The sequence below is a fragment of the Loxodonta africana genome, chromosome 16, assembly GCF_030014295.1.
Source record: "Loxodonta africana isolate mLoxAfr1 chromosome 16, mLoxAfr1.hap2, whole genome shotgun sequence".
Taxonomy (NCBI): domain Eukaryota; kingdom Metazoa; phylum Chordata; class Mammalia; order Proboscidea; family Elephantidae; genus Loxodonta; species Loxodonta africana.
The window spans coordinates 52,104,156-52,119,193 of record NC_087357.1 but is presented as its reverse complement, the minus strand read 5'-3'; the positions used below and the strand labels follow the sequence as shown (position 1 = coordinate 52,119,193).

Sequence of the window (15,038 nt, the reverse complement as noted above, 5' to 3'; positions counted from 1 at the left end):
ATAGTTTAAAGGCAAAAAAAGAAAAAAAAAAATATTAACAAACAGAATAATGAGCCCACCACCATTTTCAAGTAAATTAACTTGAGGAAAGGTATAGTAAAATGCTGTTAGTGTAACAAAAATTCTGAAAAGATTCCTTTTTACTATTTGTAGTACTTCCTTCTTTTTGAAAATCATATAGAAAACTGCCGTGTGCACACCATTAGACATACAATACTGAGAATAGGAGACTGATTGTAAAATAAGAAACCATGTAGTTTGGAAAGAAATGAGGACAGCAGTTATCAATTATAAAGTGTTCTTTGGGCTTACTGTTGGCAAATGTGTGATATGAGCAGAAAGGAATTATAGAATTTTTTACCTATTACCCTTGAGAAGGTCACTTAAATATTTTTACTTACTACCCTTGAGAAGGTCTCTTAAATAGCACCAGATCTTTAAAACCACAGGCATCCATACAATAGATTGTCTAAAAATGAACCCACTAGTGGTAAACTCTGGACATAAGGCTTTCTTCATCATGTGTTGTACACATGGGTAGCAAACTGTCACAAATATCTCTAAATGCCAAGAATGGTAAAATACTTGTCTTCCATACTTTATTATTTCCAGTTTTGGAGAACTCTAAGAAAACTTCCAAACCAAAAAATAATAATAGTTTTATTAATAATGTACTTTTATTCTCATGGTCAGTGTCAAAACTGTTCTGCTAGTACACTATTTTTCCTGAAGAATGCACTTTGTGCATATGGCCCTGGGGCCATAGTGCTTTCTACCAAATTTTTCAACAGAAGTTTTCTCTCTGACCAAGACATGTCAGATCACATTACTACCCTGACTGGGCTCTGATATCACTCTGTCAAAAGAGAAAATCCCATAATCTGTTAGGAGTGAAAGGGAAGGAATTTATTGAGGAATAATACAGCTGGAGCTTGGCAGCACTAAGTAAAAATACAAAGCACTCTACCATTCAAGAAGAAAGAGGGGCTTATATAGAGAGAGATAAAAGGAAAGGTAGGGGGTTAATGAGTGATTATAGGTAAAATTAACTTCAGCCTGAAATCCTATGAAAGGTAAAGGCTTACCACATGGGTAGGAGGGTGTGAGTTACCACATAGGTGAATGGTGCCAGCCTGTTTATTTACGTGTGATTGCAGTCATGAACACACTTTTCCCAGGAACAAATTGTTTATATCTTGACACATTCTCCCCGTGAACAAATTGTTTACATCCTGACCTTTTGCTTCCTGGGAAAGTATGTTGGTCCCTTCATTCTTATGTCTGACACAAATGCCTCCAGTTTGAAACTTTCCGTTTACAGAAATAATGCAAGATGGAAAGGTCTTGTGTTAGCTCATGATAGTGCGTAGAGTAATCAGGAAAAGAAAAATGACTGTGGAATTCTGAGAGTAAGAGGGAGCATGGAAATTCTTAAGATTGGAAAGGAAAGAGGAGGGCACATTATGTAAAATCTTATAGGCCGTTATAAAATATTTCTTTTGACTTCTATCCTAAAAATTTTCAAGGAGGTATGAGTCCATAAAAAAAAAAATTGGTTTTTAATCTAAAATCAATGAGAAATTATCAAAAGTTAAACACGCTTTTGTTTTAAAAAACCACTGTGGCCGAAGTACATGAGGGAAAAAAAATACAGGGGTGCACAGTTGGGCAAGAGTGCCTGTAGGGGAAGCAGTTAAGAAAACTTTAGTAGATAAGAGATTGGATTAGAGTAGTGCTACTAGAGATTGAAGGCAGGAGATGAATGTGAGACGTTTTTCTTTAGGAAGTAAATTCAAGATTTTGATAGATTCAACATAGAAGACAGGGAGATGGGCGTGGTTAAAGGTGACTCCCTGGTTTCTGGTTTATTAAACTTGGTTCAAAATTGTGCCATTGGAATAGGTCAGGAGCTGGCGTTGGGAACTGAAATTCAAATCTGAAGCTCTGCGGTTGGAGGCATCTTTGAAATTGGAATTGCAGATGTTGCCTGTGCAGTGGGAACTAGACCCAGGGGAGAGGTCTGGGCAGGAGTTATAATATGCAAGTTACTGGCATATAAATGACAATTGATGTGTTAATATATGGGAAAAAACAAACAAAAAATTATACTTTTGAGATTTTACTGAAAACACGTTTTTGGTCATAAATGGTAGTTTTGAGAATAGGCTAAAGTTGAAATAGGGTTGTAACTCTGTTCTCTTCTTGGTACGGGAATGAGCATACTTGGACAATTCTGGATCATTGCCATTGTTCTGGCCTGTCTGTAACATGATCTTAAACCACTGACTACAATAAAAACATAGAACCACAGGCTTAGTACCTTTGAAACCAATTATTATACAACATTCTAATACTTTTGGGGGAAGTTTAAATACAATATGTTGCATGAGATTATTTAAAAATACATGGTTTATTTTTAGCTTAATGGCATATCTATAGAAATAAACCACACAGAGCATTCAGGTATTTGTATTCATATCCTGTACTTTACACCAAATTGGATATGGGAAAGGGGTACAAGCCTGAGAGGTTTTGATCTTAGGCATGAAAAACAATGAATTTGTGATTTAACTGGGGGAGTCAAGGGTGAAATTAAATAGATTAAGAAGGTCCATTTCAAGGTACAGACTTCATCCACTAACCTGTCTTTCCTGTGGGAAACAGATTATCCATAGACCATAGAGAACAGGATCCCAGCCCACCAAATTGCTTTCTAGTCTTCACTTAGATCTCCATTTGAACATTTTGCATGCTTAATATGTCCCTGGCTATTCCACACAAAATTACATTCTTTTCAAGACAATTCTGAGTATGCTCATTCTTATTAAAAATATTTTTGTGAATTTCAAAACTAATTAATTATGCTTTCATGACTGCATCATTCCAGAACAAACGCTGTGGCTGTTGTGAACAATGTTATTAATAGATTATTTTTGTCTCTTACTAACCTCTCTTCATTAGTGCTGTGAGTCTAAAAAAAAAATAACAAATTATTTTTTATTTGATTCCAAAGAAATAAAGCATCTGTTGTATGGGAAGATAATTTATTTTGGGGAATTAGAAGCTGCCAGAAGAACAAAGCTTAGTGGAAGTCACATAAAGGGGTCTGACTTGGAGGAAATGTGGTGGAGCCTCCTTTCCTGGACTGTTTCTTCCAGTGAACCGGTAGTAAGGCCAGAGACTTCTGAGAAGCTCTCATGGAAAGATGTCCAATGGGAGATTGTACATGTGTTGACTGTATTTCAGGAAAATTCAACAAATATTCTTTCACAACCAACTCTTGCCAGGTACCATGCCAGGTACTGAGGTTACCAGAATGAATATGGCAGAGGCTTTGTCTCCAGGAGCACTATTATTTTTCAACCATATAATCACTATAATGGGACACAGTGTACACCACAGGAATTCAGAAAAGAGCCATTGATTCTAGACTGGCAAAAAGGAAGATTTTCTACTAGAGTTTAAGTGTACAATTCAGTGACATTAATTACATTCACCATGTAATTTCCAGATGATCTTCATATCCCTCAACAGAAACTCGGTACCTCTTAAGTAATAACATTTTTCTCTCTTCCTCCTCCTAGTCCCTGGTAAACACTAATAAGCATTTGTCTCTATTGATTTGCCTATTCTGGAAATTTTATTTAAGTGGGATCATATAATATTTTTCTTTTTTGTGTTCGACTTATGGTACTATGGTAAAGTTTAATGTTTCTAAGATTCATCTAAGTCAGCATGTATCAGAAATTCATTTCTGTATATGACTGAATAATATTCCATTGTATGTATATACCACATTTTGTTTATCCATTCATCTGTTGATGGTCACTTGGGTGGTTTCCACCTTTTGACTATTGTGAATAATGCTTCCATGAACACTGGTGTACAGAAAAATGTTTGAGTCCCTGCTTCCATATCTTTTGGGTGTATGGCTAGTAGTAGTATTGCTGGGTCGTACGGTAATTCTGTATTTAACTTTCTGAGGAATTTCCAAACTGTTTTCCACAGTTCACACTAATTTACATTCCCACCAACAATCGATGAGAATTCAAGTTACTCTACATTCTCGATGACACTAGCTATTTTCCATTTTTCTGATAGTCTCCACCCTAACTAATAGGTGTTAGGAGCCCAGTGGTTAAGAGCTCGACTGCTAAGCAAAAGGTCAACAGTCTGAATCCACCAGTCACTCCTTGGAAACCCTCTGGGGCAGTTCTACTCTATCCTATAATGTGGCTATGAGTCGAAATTGACTCGATGGCAATGGGTTTGTTTTTTTGGTAATGGGTGTTATATGATATCTCAGTGGTTATGATTTGCATTTCTCTACTGGCTAATGACATTGAGCATCTATTCATGTTTTTGTTGGCCATATGTATACGTTCTTTGAAGAAATATCTACTCAAGTCTTTTGTCCTTTTTAAACTGTGTTATCTTTTTGTTGTTAAGGTTGTAGGAGTTGTTTATATATTCTGGATATTAAACCCTTGTCAAATATATGATTCCCAAATATTTTCTCCCTTTCTATAGTTTGTCTTTTTGTTGATAAAGTCCTTTGGTATATATACATATTTTTTCATTTTGATGACCAGTTTATCTACTTTGTCTCTTGTTGCTTGTGCTTTTGGTGTCGTGTCTAAGAATCCATTGTGAAAAACTAGATCTTGAAGAAGTCCCCTGTATGTACTGCTAAAAGTTTTATGTTTTTAGTTCATATATTTAGGTCATTAATCCATTTCAAGTAAATTTTTGCATACGGTGTGAAGCATGGCTTCTATTTCATTCCATTTGTTGAAGAGACTTTTCTTTCCCCACTGAATGAACTTAGCATCTTTGTTAGGAATTAATTGCACATAGATGTATAGGTTTATTTATGGACTATCAGTTCTATTCTATTGGTCTATATATATCTATCATTATGCTAGTACAAGACTATTTTGATTACTGTAGCTTTATAGTATATTTTGAAATAGGGAAGTATGAGGCTTCTATTTTGTTCTTTTTTTTGAAGGTTATTTTGTTTATTTGAGGCCCCTCACAATATCATATAAATTTCAAGATTGACTTTCATTTCTGCAACGGAGGCTGTTGGAATTTCGAAGGAGATTGTGTTGCATTCATAGATCTAGGTAGTATTGACATCTTAACAATATTAACTCTTCCAATCAGTGAACACGAGATGTCTTTACATTTAATTAGGCCATTTTTCATTTCTTTTAGCAATGTTTCATCGTTCAGTGAACAAGTATTTCACTTTCCTGGTTAAATTTACTCCTAGGTATTTTATTGTTTTAGATGCTACTGTAAATGGAATTATTTTCATAATTATTCTTTAAGATTTTCCATTTTTTTTTTTTTTTTTAGTGTATAGAAACACAACTGATTTTTGTATCTTTGATCTTGTGATCTTATACCCTGCAACTTTGCTGAATTCATTTGTCAGCTCTAGAAGCTTCCTTTAGGGTTCTTTGGGATTTTCTATATATAGGATCATGTCATCTCTGAATAGAGATAGTTTTACTTCTTACTTACCAATTTGGACACATTTTTTTTTTTTGCTCTGGCTAAAACTTCCAGTACAATGTTGAATGGCAGTTGTGAAAGAGAATATCCTTCTCCTGTTCCTGATCTTAGGGGGAAAGTTTTCAGTCTTTTGCCATTGAATACGTTGTTATCTGTGGAGTCCTGGTGGCGCAGTGGTTGAGAAGTCAGCTGCTAATCAAAAGGTTGGCAATTTGAATCCACCAGCTGTTCCTTGGTAACCCTATGGGACAGTTACAAGGTCACTATGAGTCAGAATTGACACAGCAACAACAGGTTTAGCTTTTTCTTTTTTTTAATCTGTAAGTTTTTCATAAATTCCCTTTATCTTGTTGAGAAATTTCTCTTCTACTCTTAGACTGTTGAATGTTTATATCATGAAACAGTGTTGGATCTTGTCAAATTCCTTTCTGTGTAAATTGAGGTAAGCATGTGATTGTGATTCTTTTCCTTCATTTTATTAATGTGGTCTAATACATCAATTAATTTTTTTTTTTTTATGTTGAACTACCCTTGCATTCCTGGGATAAAGCTCACTTGACCATGGTGTATAATTCTTTTAATATTCTGTTTGCTAGTATTGTGCTGAGGATTTTTGCGTCTATATTCATAAGGAATAGTGGTCTATAGTTTTCTTGTGGAGTCTTTATCTTTGAAACCTTGGCAAATACTTGAAAGAGGAATAGAAGTAAACCTAAGGACAAAGGAGCAAAGATATTTCAGCAGATGGAAGAACAAATATACATTTAGTTTGATATGGCTAAAGAATGAACTGTCAGTGTATAGGGACAGTAGGAGAGTTAATCAAGGCTGGAATATAGAGTCTAATTTGGTTTGGTTGTATAGAGAAAGTCTATCCTTAATGTCAATAGAAATAAACTGGTGAAAAAAATTAAAATATTTATGCCCAACTGCCCCTAATTTACTTTTTCTTCATTCTACCTGCCCATAAATTTATTGACTAAACATTTATTCATCTATCAACTTTCACATTCAAATACACAACATATTTTACTTACCTTCCATCACCATAATGAAAGCCTTCGCTAAACAGTTACTATATATACAGAGGGAGGAAAGAATGATATTGAAATATAATTACTCTCTAAAATACAAATGAAGAAATGTTTGTAAGAACTGGTCTTGTAAGAACTGGCCCGGTTTCCTTTGTTCTCTCCTTTGCAGATTGCATCTGCTTTCTCACTACTCCATTTCCACTCCCCAGATGTATTATCCTTTTCCTTCTTTTGCTCTTTTGTGTTGTTACCAAGTTTATTGAAGACTTACTTCACACATCCCACATTCTACTATGATTGTGTGACTGTTTATATGTCTTTGTCCTATCTGGTTCCTACTCTTCCATACTCAAGATCCTTGAAGAAAAGCCTTATTTTTTTTCTTCTCATATTTTGTACATTGTAATTAATCTATACATTTGACTGACTAAGTGAATGTTTCAATGTATAAAGGAAAAACTAGATGAAGAAAATATGTGTAGATGAGAATGAAAGCTAAATTCTTTTTGGTAAGTACAGGCAAGGTTTTAATGAGTGGGTGAAATATCTGGTTCCAAGAAAACAGGCAGAGATTTGCCATGGAAAAGTAGAGGCAGAAACGCATCTAGGTAACAGGACTTCCCCTAAAATACAGAGAATGCTCAGGCAGGAGTAAGTTGTCTGATGTAACTGAAGGACACGGTATTTAATTCTAAGTAAAGCGTCTTGAGATCATGACATGAAAAATGGAATGTTACCCTAAGAAATTTTGCTTTATTTTGAAGAAAATTTAGAGAAATTTTGTGGAGAGGAGTGCCATTATTTCACCACTGTGACTGAAGAAAATTCTTGGGGATTGAATGGTGAATGCAGTGTAAGAAAGTCTTCTGGGAGACCAGTGAGGAGACCATTGCAGGAGTAGAGATGACAAGTTAGGCCAGACGGTATAAGAAGGAAAGGAATGTGTGTAATAAATATGATATACTTTAAGCTTTTAAATGTTGTGGCTTGTAACTCAAATATTGACAAGAAAAGAGAGAAAAAAATTGTTTTGTGTCTGAGGTCTCAAGCGTCTTGAGAGAAACAACAGTGCTTGCAAAAGTCCTTATTATTCATGTCCATGTTATGTTTACAATAAATACAGTTTAAAAAACAATCAAAGCAAAAAAATCTTGAAGTCATCTTCCAAATAACACACATATTTGGACAGCGTTAAGCAAAGTAAGTTTAAGATGCACAGGAGTGTGTCATGTGTATATAGGACCCCTGGTGGTGCAGTGGTTAAACACTCGGCTGCTAACCAAGGTTGGCAGTTCGATTCCACCAACCGCTCTGCAAAAGAAAGACGTAGCAGCCTGGTTCCGTAAAGATTTATAACCTTGGAAATCATATGGGGCAGTTCTACTCTGTCCTATAGGGTTGCTATGAGTCAGAACCAACTCCGTGGCAGTGGGTTTAGTTTTTTTGGTTTTTGGTCATGTATATATAACTGCATAACACAATCCTACCAGGTTCACTGAGTGCCTCCCAGGGTATATAGTGTTTTATGTCTCGGAAGTGTTCATATGACTTCTTGTAGGCAAAGCCTTCACATTTTAATAATCATGGATATTATGGCTCATGATAGTATTTTTATGTCTGTTACCATGTGATATGTGGCATGGTACAAGCAAAGTTTGCAATAATGAATAGTCATCACTACTGATTGACAGGCACTATTCTTACGGCTTGTTCAACGTAGGGATAATAGACTGTTCATAAGTAATTTGTATTTATCTTTTGATAAACATATAAAGGCACTTCATGTTGTTTGCAAGTCTGATTTTAATAGCTTTTAAGATGCTAATGACATACATTATCAAGTTAATGTGTTAATATTATGTTAGAATTACAAAATCTGATATAAAGATTTTGCTGTATTCTATTTCCACAAATCATTAGGTAATGTATCTGTTATTGTGTAATTCTTTTTATATCTTTAAATTTCTTGCTAAATGTATACATATATTCTTTCTTCCTTTCTTTCTTCCATTTTTCTGATCTGCTTCCCTTGATGACTCTATACTTTTGACTCCAGACTGGCAATATGAGGGTAAGATGACAAAAGCAAAAATCTTAACCAACCTCATGAACATTGCTTGTCTGTCTTTGTTTTATTCTCTTTAGAACATTATTAAAATTCTATTCAGTCACTTTAATTAGTTGTTTTATCCCAATTAAAGTCCAATTATGTTTGTTTCTGTTGTGAAGCTTTAATTACAATTTATCCTTTGTTAATCATTCCTTTATGTTGTTTCTTTGGGTTAAATTACCATCCCATTATCTCTGTCCTGAAGGATTTCTGCTCTCCAGTGGTCTCTGCTGGTGTTTTCTTAGTAGTATTTGAGTAGTTTTGTGATACACAAAGTGATTTGTGCTATGCTGTGGTAAGAAATCTATGCGGTCATTATGAGCATTTTCAAGATAATAAATTGTTAAAAGTAACGATGCATATTAATTTGATTGTAGGATTAAAAATTATCAATATGCTTATCTTGATGAATTTGATCTTAGAGTGACTGCCCTTGCAATTGTTAATTCATACCTTTGCTTTTTTTTTCTCCTTAAGATTGCAAACTAGCTAGGGGAGGACCACCAGCTACTATAGTTGCTATTGATGAAGAGAGTCGGAATGGTGAGTAAGCTTTGTATTTTTCAAATGACTAAACTAGGAGGGATTTCTTATAATTTCAGTGCTTGATATGTTATGTGTGGAGGTACTAAATGAATGGTTTAACCCAAATCCACAATTAGTTCCCCTTTAATTTTTTTCCCTGTTTGGGTTTAAGTTATACCTTTCCCTGAAAATTCTTTGCTTGGATCACATTATAAGACAATCTTTCAATGAATAGAAATGTTTGGTTTTGATTGAGAAGGAGTCAATTTGACTGAGGGTCAGGCTGATAATGCATTCAGATACCAAGTTGAATTCCCCCCTCCCCCTTTGGTCACTAAGTAGAGTTGACTATTATATATATAGTTTTCTAACTGAAACACATTGTATTCCTCCAAAAGAAGTGGACCACAAGAAATTGGGTAGAATCAGGTAAGGACTGAAATCTATAGCCTATTAGACATGGAGATATTGGAATGGATAATAAGAAAACTGAAAATGCTTGGATAAAGGCAGCCCAACTAGCCTAGAGCAGAGGAAGAGTCTGATTTTTACTCAGGCTTTCTGTTGTATTTAACAACCAATACCTAATTCATATAAAGTTCTTCAAAAAAGTAATTTTCCTTATTGAAACCAAATGTAATCCTGCAACAATCTCCTAGCCTCTCTAAATGTCAATGTATGAATATTAAAATGTTTCCTTCTCTATTAGGTACCAGGTGAATGGTTATCTCTGGTGGCTCTGTTTCTATTTAAGCTATTCTAAGTGTGTGAATGTGTTCTGTGGCTCATTTTGTCTCCCACTTCTGTGAAGGACCTTCCATTGGGTGTGTTCAGCTTGTACTTTTCATTCTAAATATCATTAACAAAAAAAAAAAAAGGAGAATTATGTCAAATGTTTATTACAGAATGACATTCTTTTCCAACACAGGTATTTCATATCTTATGAAAACTTTTTTAAAATATGAACTATCTGCATTGGTTCGCGTCATCATGGATTTACTGTGCTGCATTACAGTCATTTGTTTAACACTTTTGATTAATTGGCACAACCATTTTCTTTCTTTCTTGCATATCCTTTCAGCCCAAAACGTCTGCAGTGTCGCTGGCCTCTGTTTAAACAAATTTAAGTGTCTCTGTTAAATTTTCACACATTAAAAAGACACAGAAATTTGAGTGTTTTTGTCATTTTTTTAAAAAGTCAGTCTGTAAACATCATAAAAGTATATGATTAATTAGGAGTATGATACATTTAAATAAAGTAGAAATAAGCCTGAAAAGTGTCTATAGGAAAAAAAAAAAATCAAAATGATATGCCAGAAAAAGTTCTGTCTCATGTGTGTAATAAGTTAACTTTTTTCCTGTGAAGAAATCCATATTTTTCAAAAATTTTACAATGAAAACGGTTAACCTTTCTAATAAAAAATAAATAGACATGATAGGTCAATCTGTATACTATATTCTTATTATCTACCAATTCCCTTGAGCATATAAGCTGAGATGAAATAACACATTTATTGTTACTAAATAATTTCAATTTAACGTGTGATTTTGTTCAGAGCTTCTTTTGCTGACCAGCTAATTAAATCCGCAATAATAATGATGTTTTATACCCATTTGTGTTGATTCGACCACACTTTTCAAAGAAACTCAGGCACTCTACAAAGGTGTTGCCAGAGCAGTGCTGTGCAATAACATAGGGCGAAAGTTCAATATTTGTGTCTCAGAAGAATGTGACCTGATACGGTGCAGTAATGTTGTGCTCCTTACTTGACATATTTTATAGAAACTGGCAGGTATTCAAAATGCTGTCATCACAGGGAGTATAAATATAGACCTACAGACAGAATGTTTTACTTTTTTCTTTTATGTTAAATTTCTAAAAATATGGTGCTCAAATGAAATTCTACCAGATATTATAATGCAGTGTGTAATCATCCTTGTCTTAAAAGTCTAAGCGAATCAACCCATAACAAGGTTTTTCATATTTTTCTTAAGCAGCCAGGAACTTCCCAATATAACAGTTATTTCTAGCCTTGAACTTAAATTCTCTTAATTTCTCGCTTTCTATGTTTTTTAATCAGTAGTATAAGATATCCAGTAAACCAACCCAGTGCCGCCATGTAGTTTATCATAAGCACTCATTTTTAAAGATGTTCCAGTTCCTTAAAAGAAAAGCATGGCAAATCCATTATTAAGCCAAACAAGTATGTGTACTATGGGTCAACTTGCCTTTGGCTCACTTTATCGATCTCTATTGCTAAACAATATTACAAAAGATATCTTTCACTGGGGCATAGCTTCTAAAAAAGAAATAACTCAGTTTTTTTAAAATATATATTTAATTTTCTTGTATAAGACACTGAGCTACCTTTGTAGAATATGGATGTTTGTCACACGAACATGTGCCTTTCAAAATTTTTACATCCAGTGGGATTGCAATATTTTCTTTGTATATGTATGGTAAATACATTTTTACATGTGCATTTGCACATTAATACCTATTGCCATCGAGTCAATGTTGACTCATGGCGACTGTATAGGACGGAGTAGAACTGCCGCATAGAGTTTCCAAAGAGCACCTGGTAGATTTGACTTGCTGACCTTCTGGACAGCAGCCATAGCACTTAGCCACTATGCCCCCAGGGTTTCCTTTGCACATTTATATTTTTATATATATATAGGTGTGTTATATATATATAGGTATATATATATACACACAAATATAAGTGTATGTATATAATATATATATATATAAGTATTTAAAAAAGGTAACAGGCAGAGAACCATAAACTTTTTTCTTACCCTGAGCCCTGTTAGATTCTTCCCCACCCTTGAGTTTATCCTCACCAGCACACTTAGATTCATGGCATCACCCTAGCCTGAACCAGGAATATATTTTCATCACAATTGTCAGAAAATCCACTGTAAGGAGACAAAATGGATACATAAATAGTAATTATGCTTCTTGACGACCACCAGTAAGCTCAAGAACCAGTGTGGAGTGAGTGTTATATGTTTCATTACATTCGGGGATGGGTACATAGAGAGAAACAGACTTAGAGCATGTTATCTAGGCTTAATAAAATGAGAATGTCTGAAAAAGTCTTTCTGGAAATCGTTTTCTAGTTCTTTTGGACTGAGTGGTTTATGGCATTGAGCCTCACTGGAAAGAGAGAGTCCAGGGGCAGTTACACTGCTACTATTTAAAGGCCTGCCTCTGAGTGCCAACCAAGTAAGAGTCCCTGGCTTCTTTACAGCAAATACGCAATGACATTCAAACAGGCTTTAGAATCACTGAATCAGACAAATTTTCAGACCTTGCTCCAGAGCTGCCAGAGAGAGAAAGCCTTCCTCTAGAGCTGGCACCCTGAATTCCGACATTTAGCCTCCTTTACAGTGAGAAAGTAAATTTCTGTTTGTTAAAGCCATTCATTTGTGTTATTTCTGTGATAGGAGCACTAGATAACTAAAACAGGAGTCTTCTGTAAATTGGTTGTGGGTGCTGCATAGAACCAAAACAATAATTACTCATTTATTTTCACTCCATAGTTTACCCAGTCATCATCAAGTCATTCTGAGTTATTTCCATTGAAAAGTGTACGCACTGGTGAGAATTAGAGTTTTCCCACAAATTATGAAGGAGTTAAATGAAACTAAAATGCATTTGCCAGTAGTGGACCTAAGCCAAGGTACAAAGTAAGGCTGCCCAATTCCCTGTGTATTACCCCGGTGGCATTCTGGTTGACAGTTACAGCTGCTAACCAAAAGGTTGACAGTTCAAATCTTCCAGGTGCTCCTTGGAAGCCCTATGGGGCAGTTCTACTCTGACCTATAGGGTCCCTATGAGTCAGAATCGACTCGATGGGAATGGGTTTCGTTTTGTTTTGTGTTTTTATTGCAACTATAAGACCACCGTTGTTATAATAGAAAACAGTTTGGCACTGGCCATTACTGGTGAAGCTACATATGTGATGACACATTCTGTTTCTTTTCATTTGTTCCAAAGAATCATTTTCTAAAAGATCAGCAGCTGTAAACCTTCTGAATATACAACTGTGACGTGATAAGTAAATAGAAGGGTTTCTTACCACTAGGGAAATAGGGTTGTTACTCATCTCCTCAAGTTACCTAGATTTTATTGACATTGAGTCATATATTCTACATTAATCTACAATTTTCCTTTTCTTTTTTGTTGACTAAATAGCACCCCGGCATGTAGTGGAATTGCTGGAGTGAACAGAATGACATGAAAGCAAGGGACAAGAGAAATTCACAAAGCAGACAGAAGTTGAAAAGACCAGCAGGATAGGGCACTTTGTACAAGGGAAAACAGCTCTATAAAATTGTAGTTAGTTGATGTCCAGTCTATTCCGACTCCTGGGGAGTGTCAGAGTAGAACTGTACTTCACAGGGTTTTCAAGGCTGTGGCCTTGTGGAAGCAGTTTGCCAGGCCTGTGGGTGGTCTTCTTCAAACTGCCAATGTTTCAGCTAGCAGCTAGCCACCCTGTGACTCCCTATAAAACTTAGTGATCCCTCTGCTGCTGTCTAAATTTCAGGATGTTAATGGTATTAGTGACAATGAAAAGACTAAATTGTACAAATAATCCCTGGTTTCTGAAGAAATGAACAGCATATCAAGGGAGGGAAAAAATTGTCTTCTAAATGCATTTTTCTTTTTGTTTAATTATTTTAATCTCATGTCTAATAGGAGTATGCTTGAATTATATAGAATTAAATTATTTCTCTCTCACTCTCACTCTCACACGCACATGCTTAATCCTAAATGATGATGTGATAATGAATCATTTTTCTATAAATAACAGAGAATATTTATATCATACATTATTAAGGCAAACGACTAAAGCTAGTATTGATTTTACTAGCATAGATTGGTTGAACATAACCAGGGCAGAAAACAAGAATTGGCCTGTCTAGTGTAAGGAGGGAAGGCCTATTAGAATCCACCCACTTATAACCGTGTAGAAAAATAGATCCTCCACTTTTTTCCCCAGAAAAATAGGAAATCTGTATACCAAAAAAAAAAAAAGCCATTCTAATTTAAATCTTGACTCCTTTTATGAGCCAAACAAAACACATCTTTGTCCTTAGGTGATCCACAAGTCACAAGTTTTTTGACTTCTAATTAAGGCAACAGGGGTGAAAGAATTAAATTAGGATGATGCAAAAAAGACAGAGGTTCTTTGACATGGGGGAAGGAGTATCCAGAGGGTGACTGTTTTGTTAGGATGGAGTGAGGGGACTTGACCTTGAGCTTAGTCTGCATAGGCAGCACACTGTTTACACATGAATTTCCCTTTTATGAGGTTGATAGGGGAAGGGAGCCTCTGATGGAAATTATTTAGAAATTTAAGGATGAATGAAGCACCAACTTGTTTTGTAATAGAGCTCCTGGGGGTTTTCTCTGCCCACAACCTCCCTAAGCAATGCTCATCCATCCACCCTCCACATGAACACTCTTGAGGCATTAGACTCTACCATTCCCTATCCATAGGAAACCGCTGGTGGTGTAGTGGTTAAGAGCTACAGCTGCAAACCAAAAGGTCAGCAGTTTGAATCCACCAGGTGCTCCTTGAAAACTCTATAGGGCAGTTCTACTCTGTCCTGTAGGGTCACTGTGGGTCAGAATTGACTCGATGATGATGAGTTATTTATTTATTTATTTTTTAATCCCCTAACCAGCAAGAAGTTTCTTTCCCAAATACCCTTTAGCATGACCATCTGCTCCACATGACCAAATCCAAAAACCAAACCCACTGCCGTTAAGTCAATTCCGACTCATAGTGACCCTATAGGACAGAATAGAACTACCCCCTGGAGTTTCCAAG

At 35.4% G+C, this 15,038-nt stretch overlaps 1 protein-coding gene across 17 annotated transcripts in view; it reads left to right on the top strand.

The window, feature by feature from the left end:
- The window catches only part of PCDH15 (protocadherin related 15), an 853,216-nt gene that overhangs the window by 106,860 nt on the left and 731,318 nt on the right, over nt 1-15,038 (top strand). For 11 of the 17 annotated variants that reach the window (XM_064269614.1, XM_023546967.2, XM_023546966.2 and 8 more), the window contains exon 2: nt 9,145-9,210. The exons of 3 other annotated variants lie outside the window; for them this stretch is intronic. In XM_064269614.1, the coding sequence (XP_064125684.1) occupies nt 9,145-9,210 (66 nt within the window). Of the gene's footprint in view, nt 1-8,613; nt 8,629-9,144; nt 9,211-15,038 lie in introns of all 17 variants that reach the window. 3 more of the 17 variants (XM_003409267.3, XM_003409266.3, XM_003409260.3) reach the window with 1 other exon arrangement.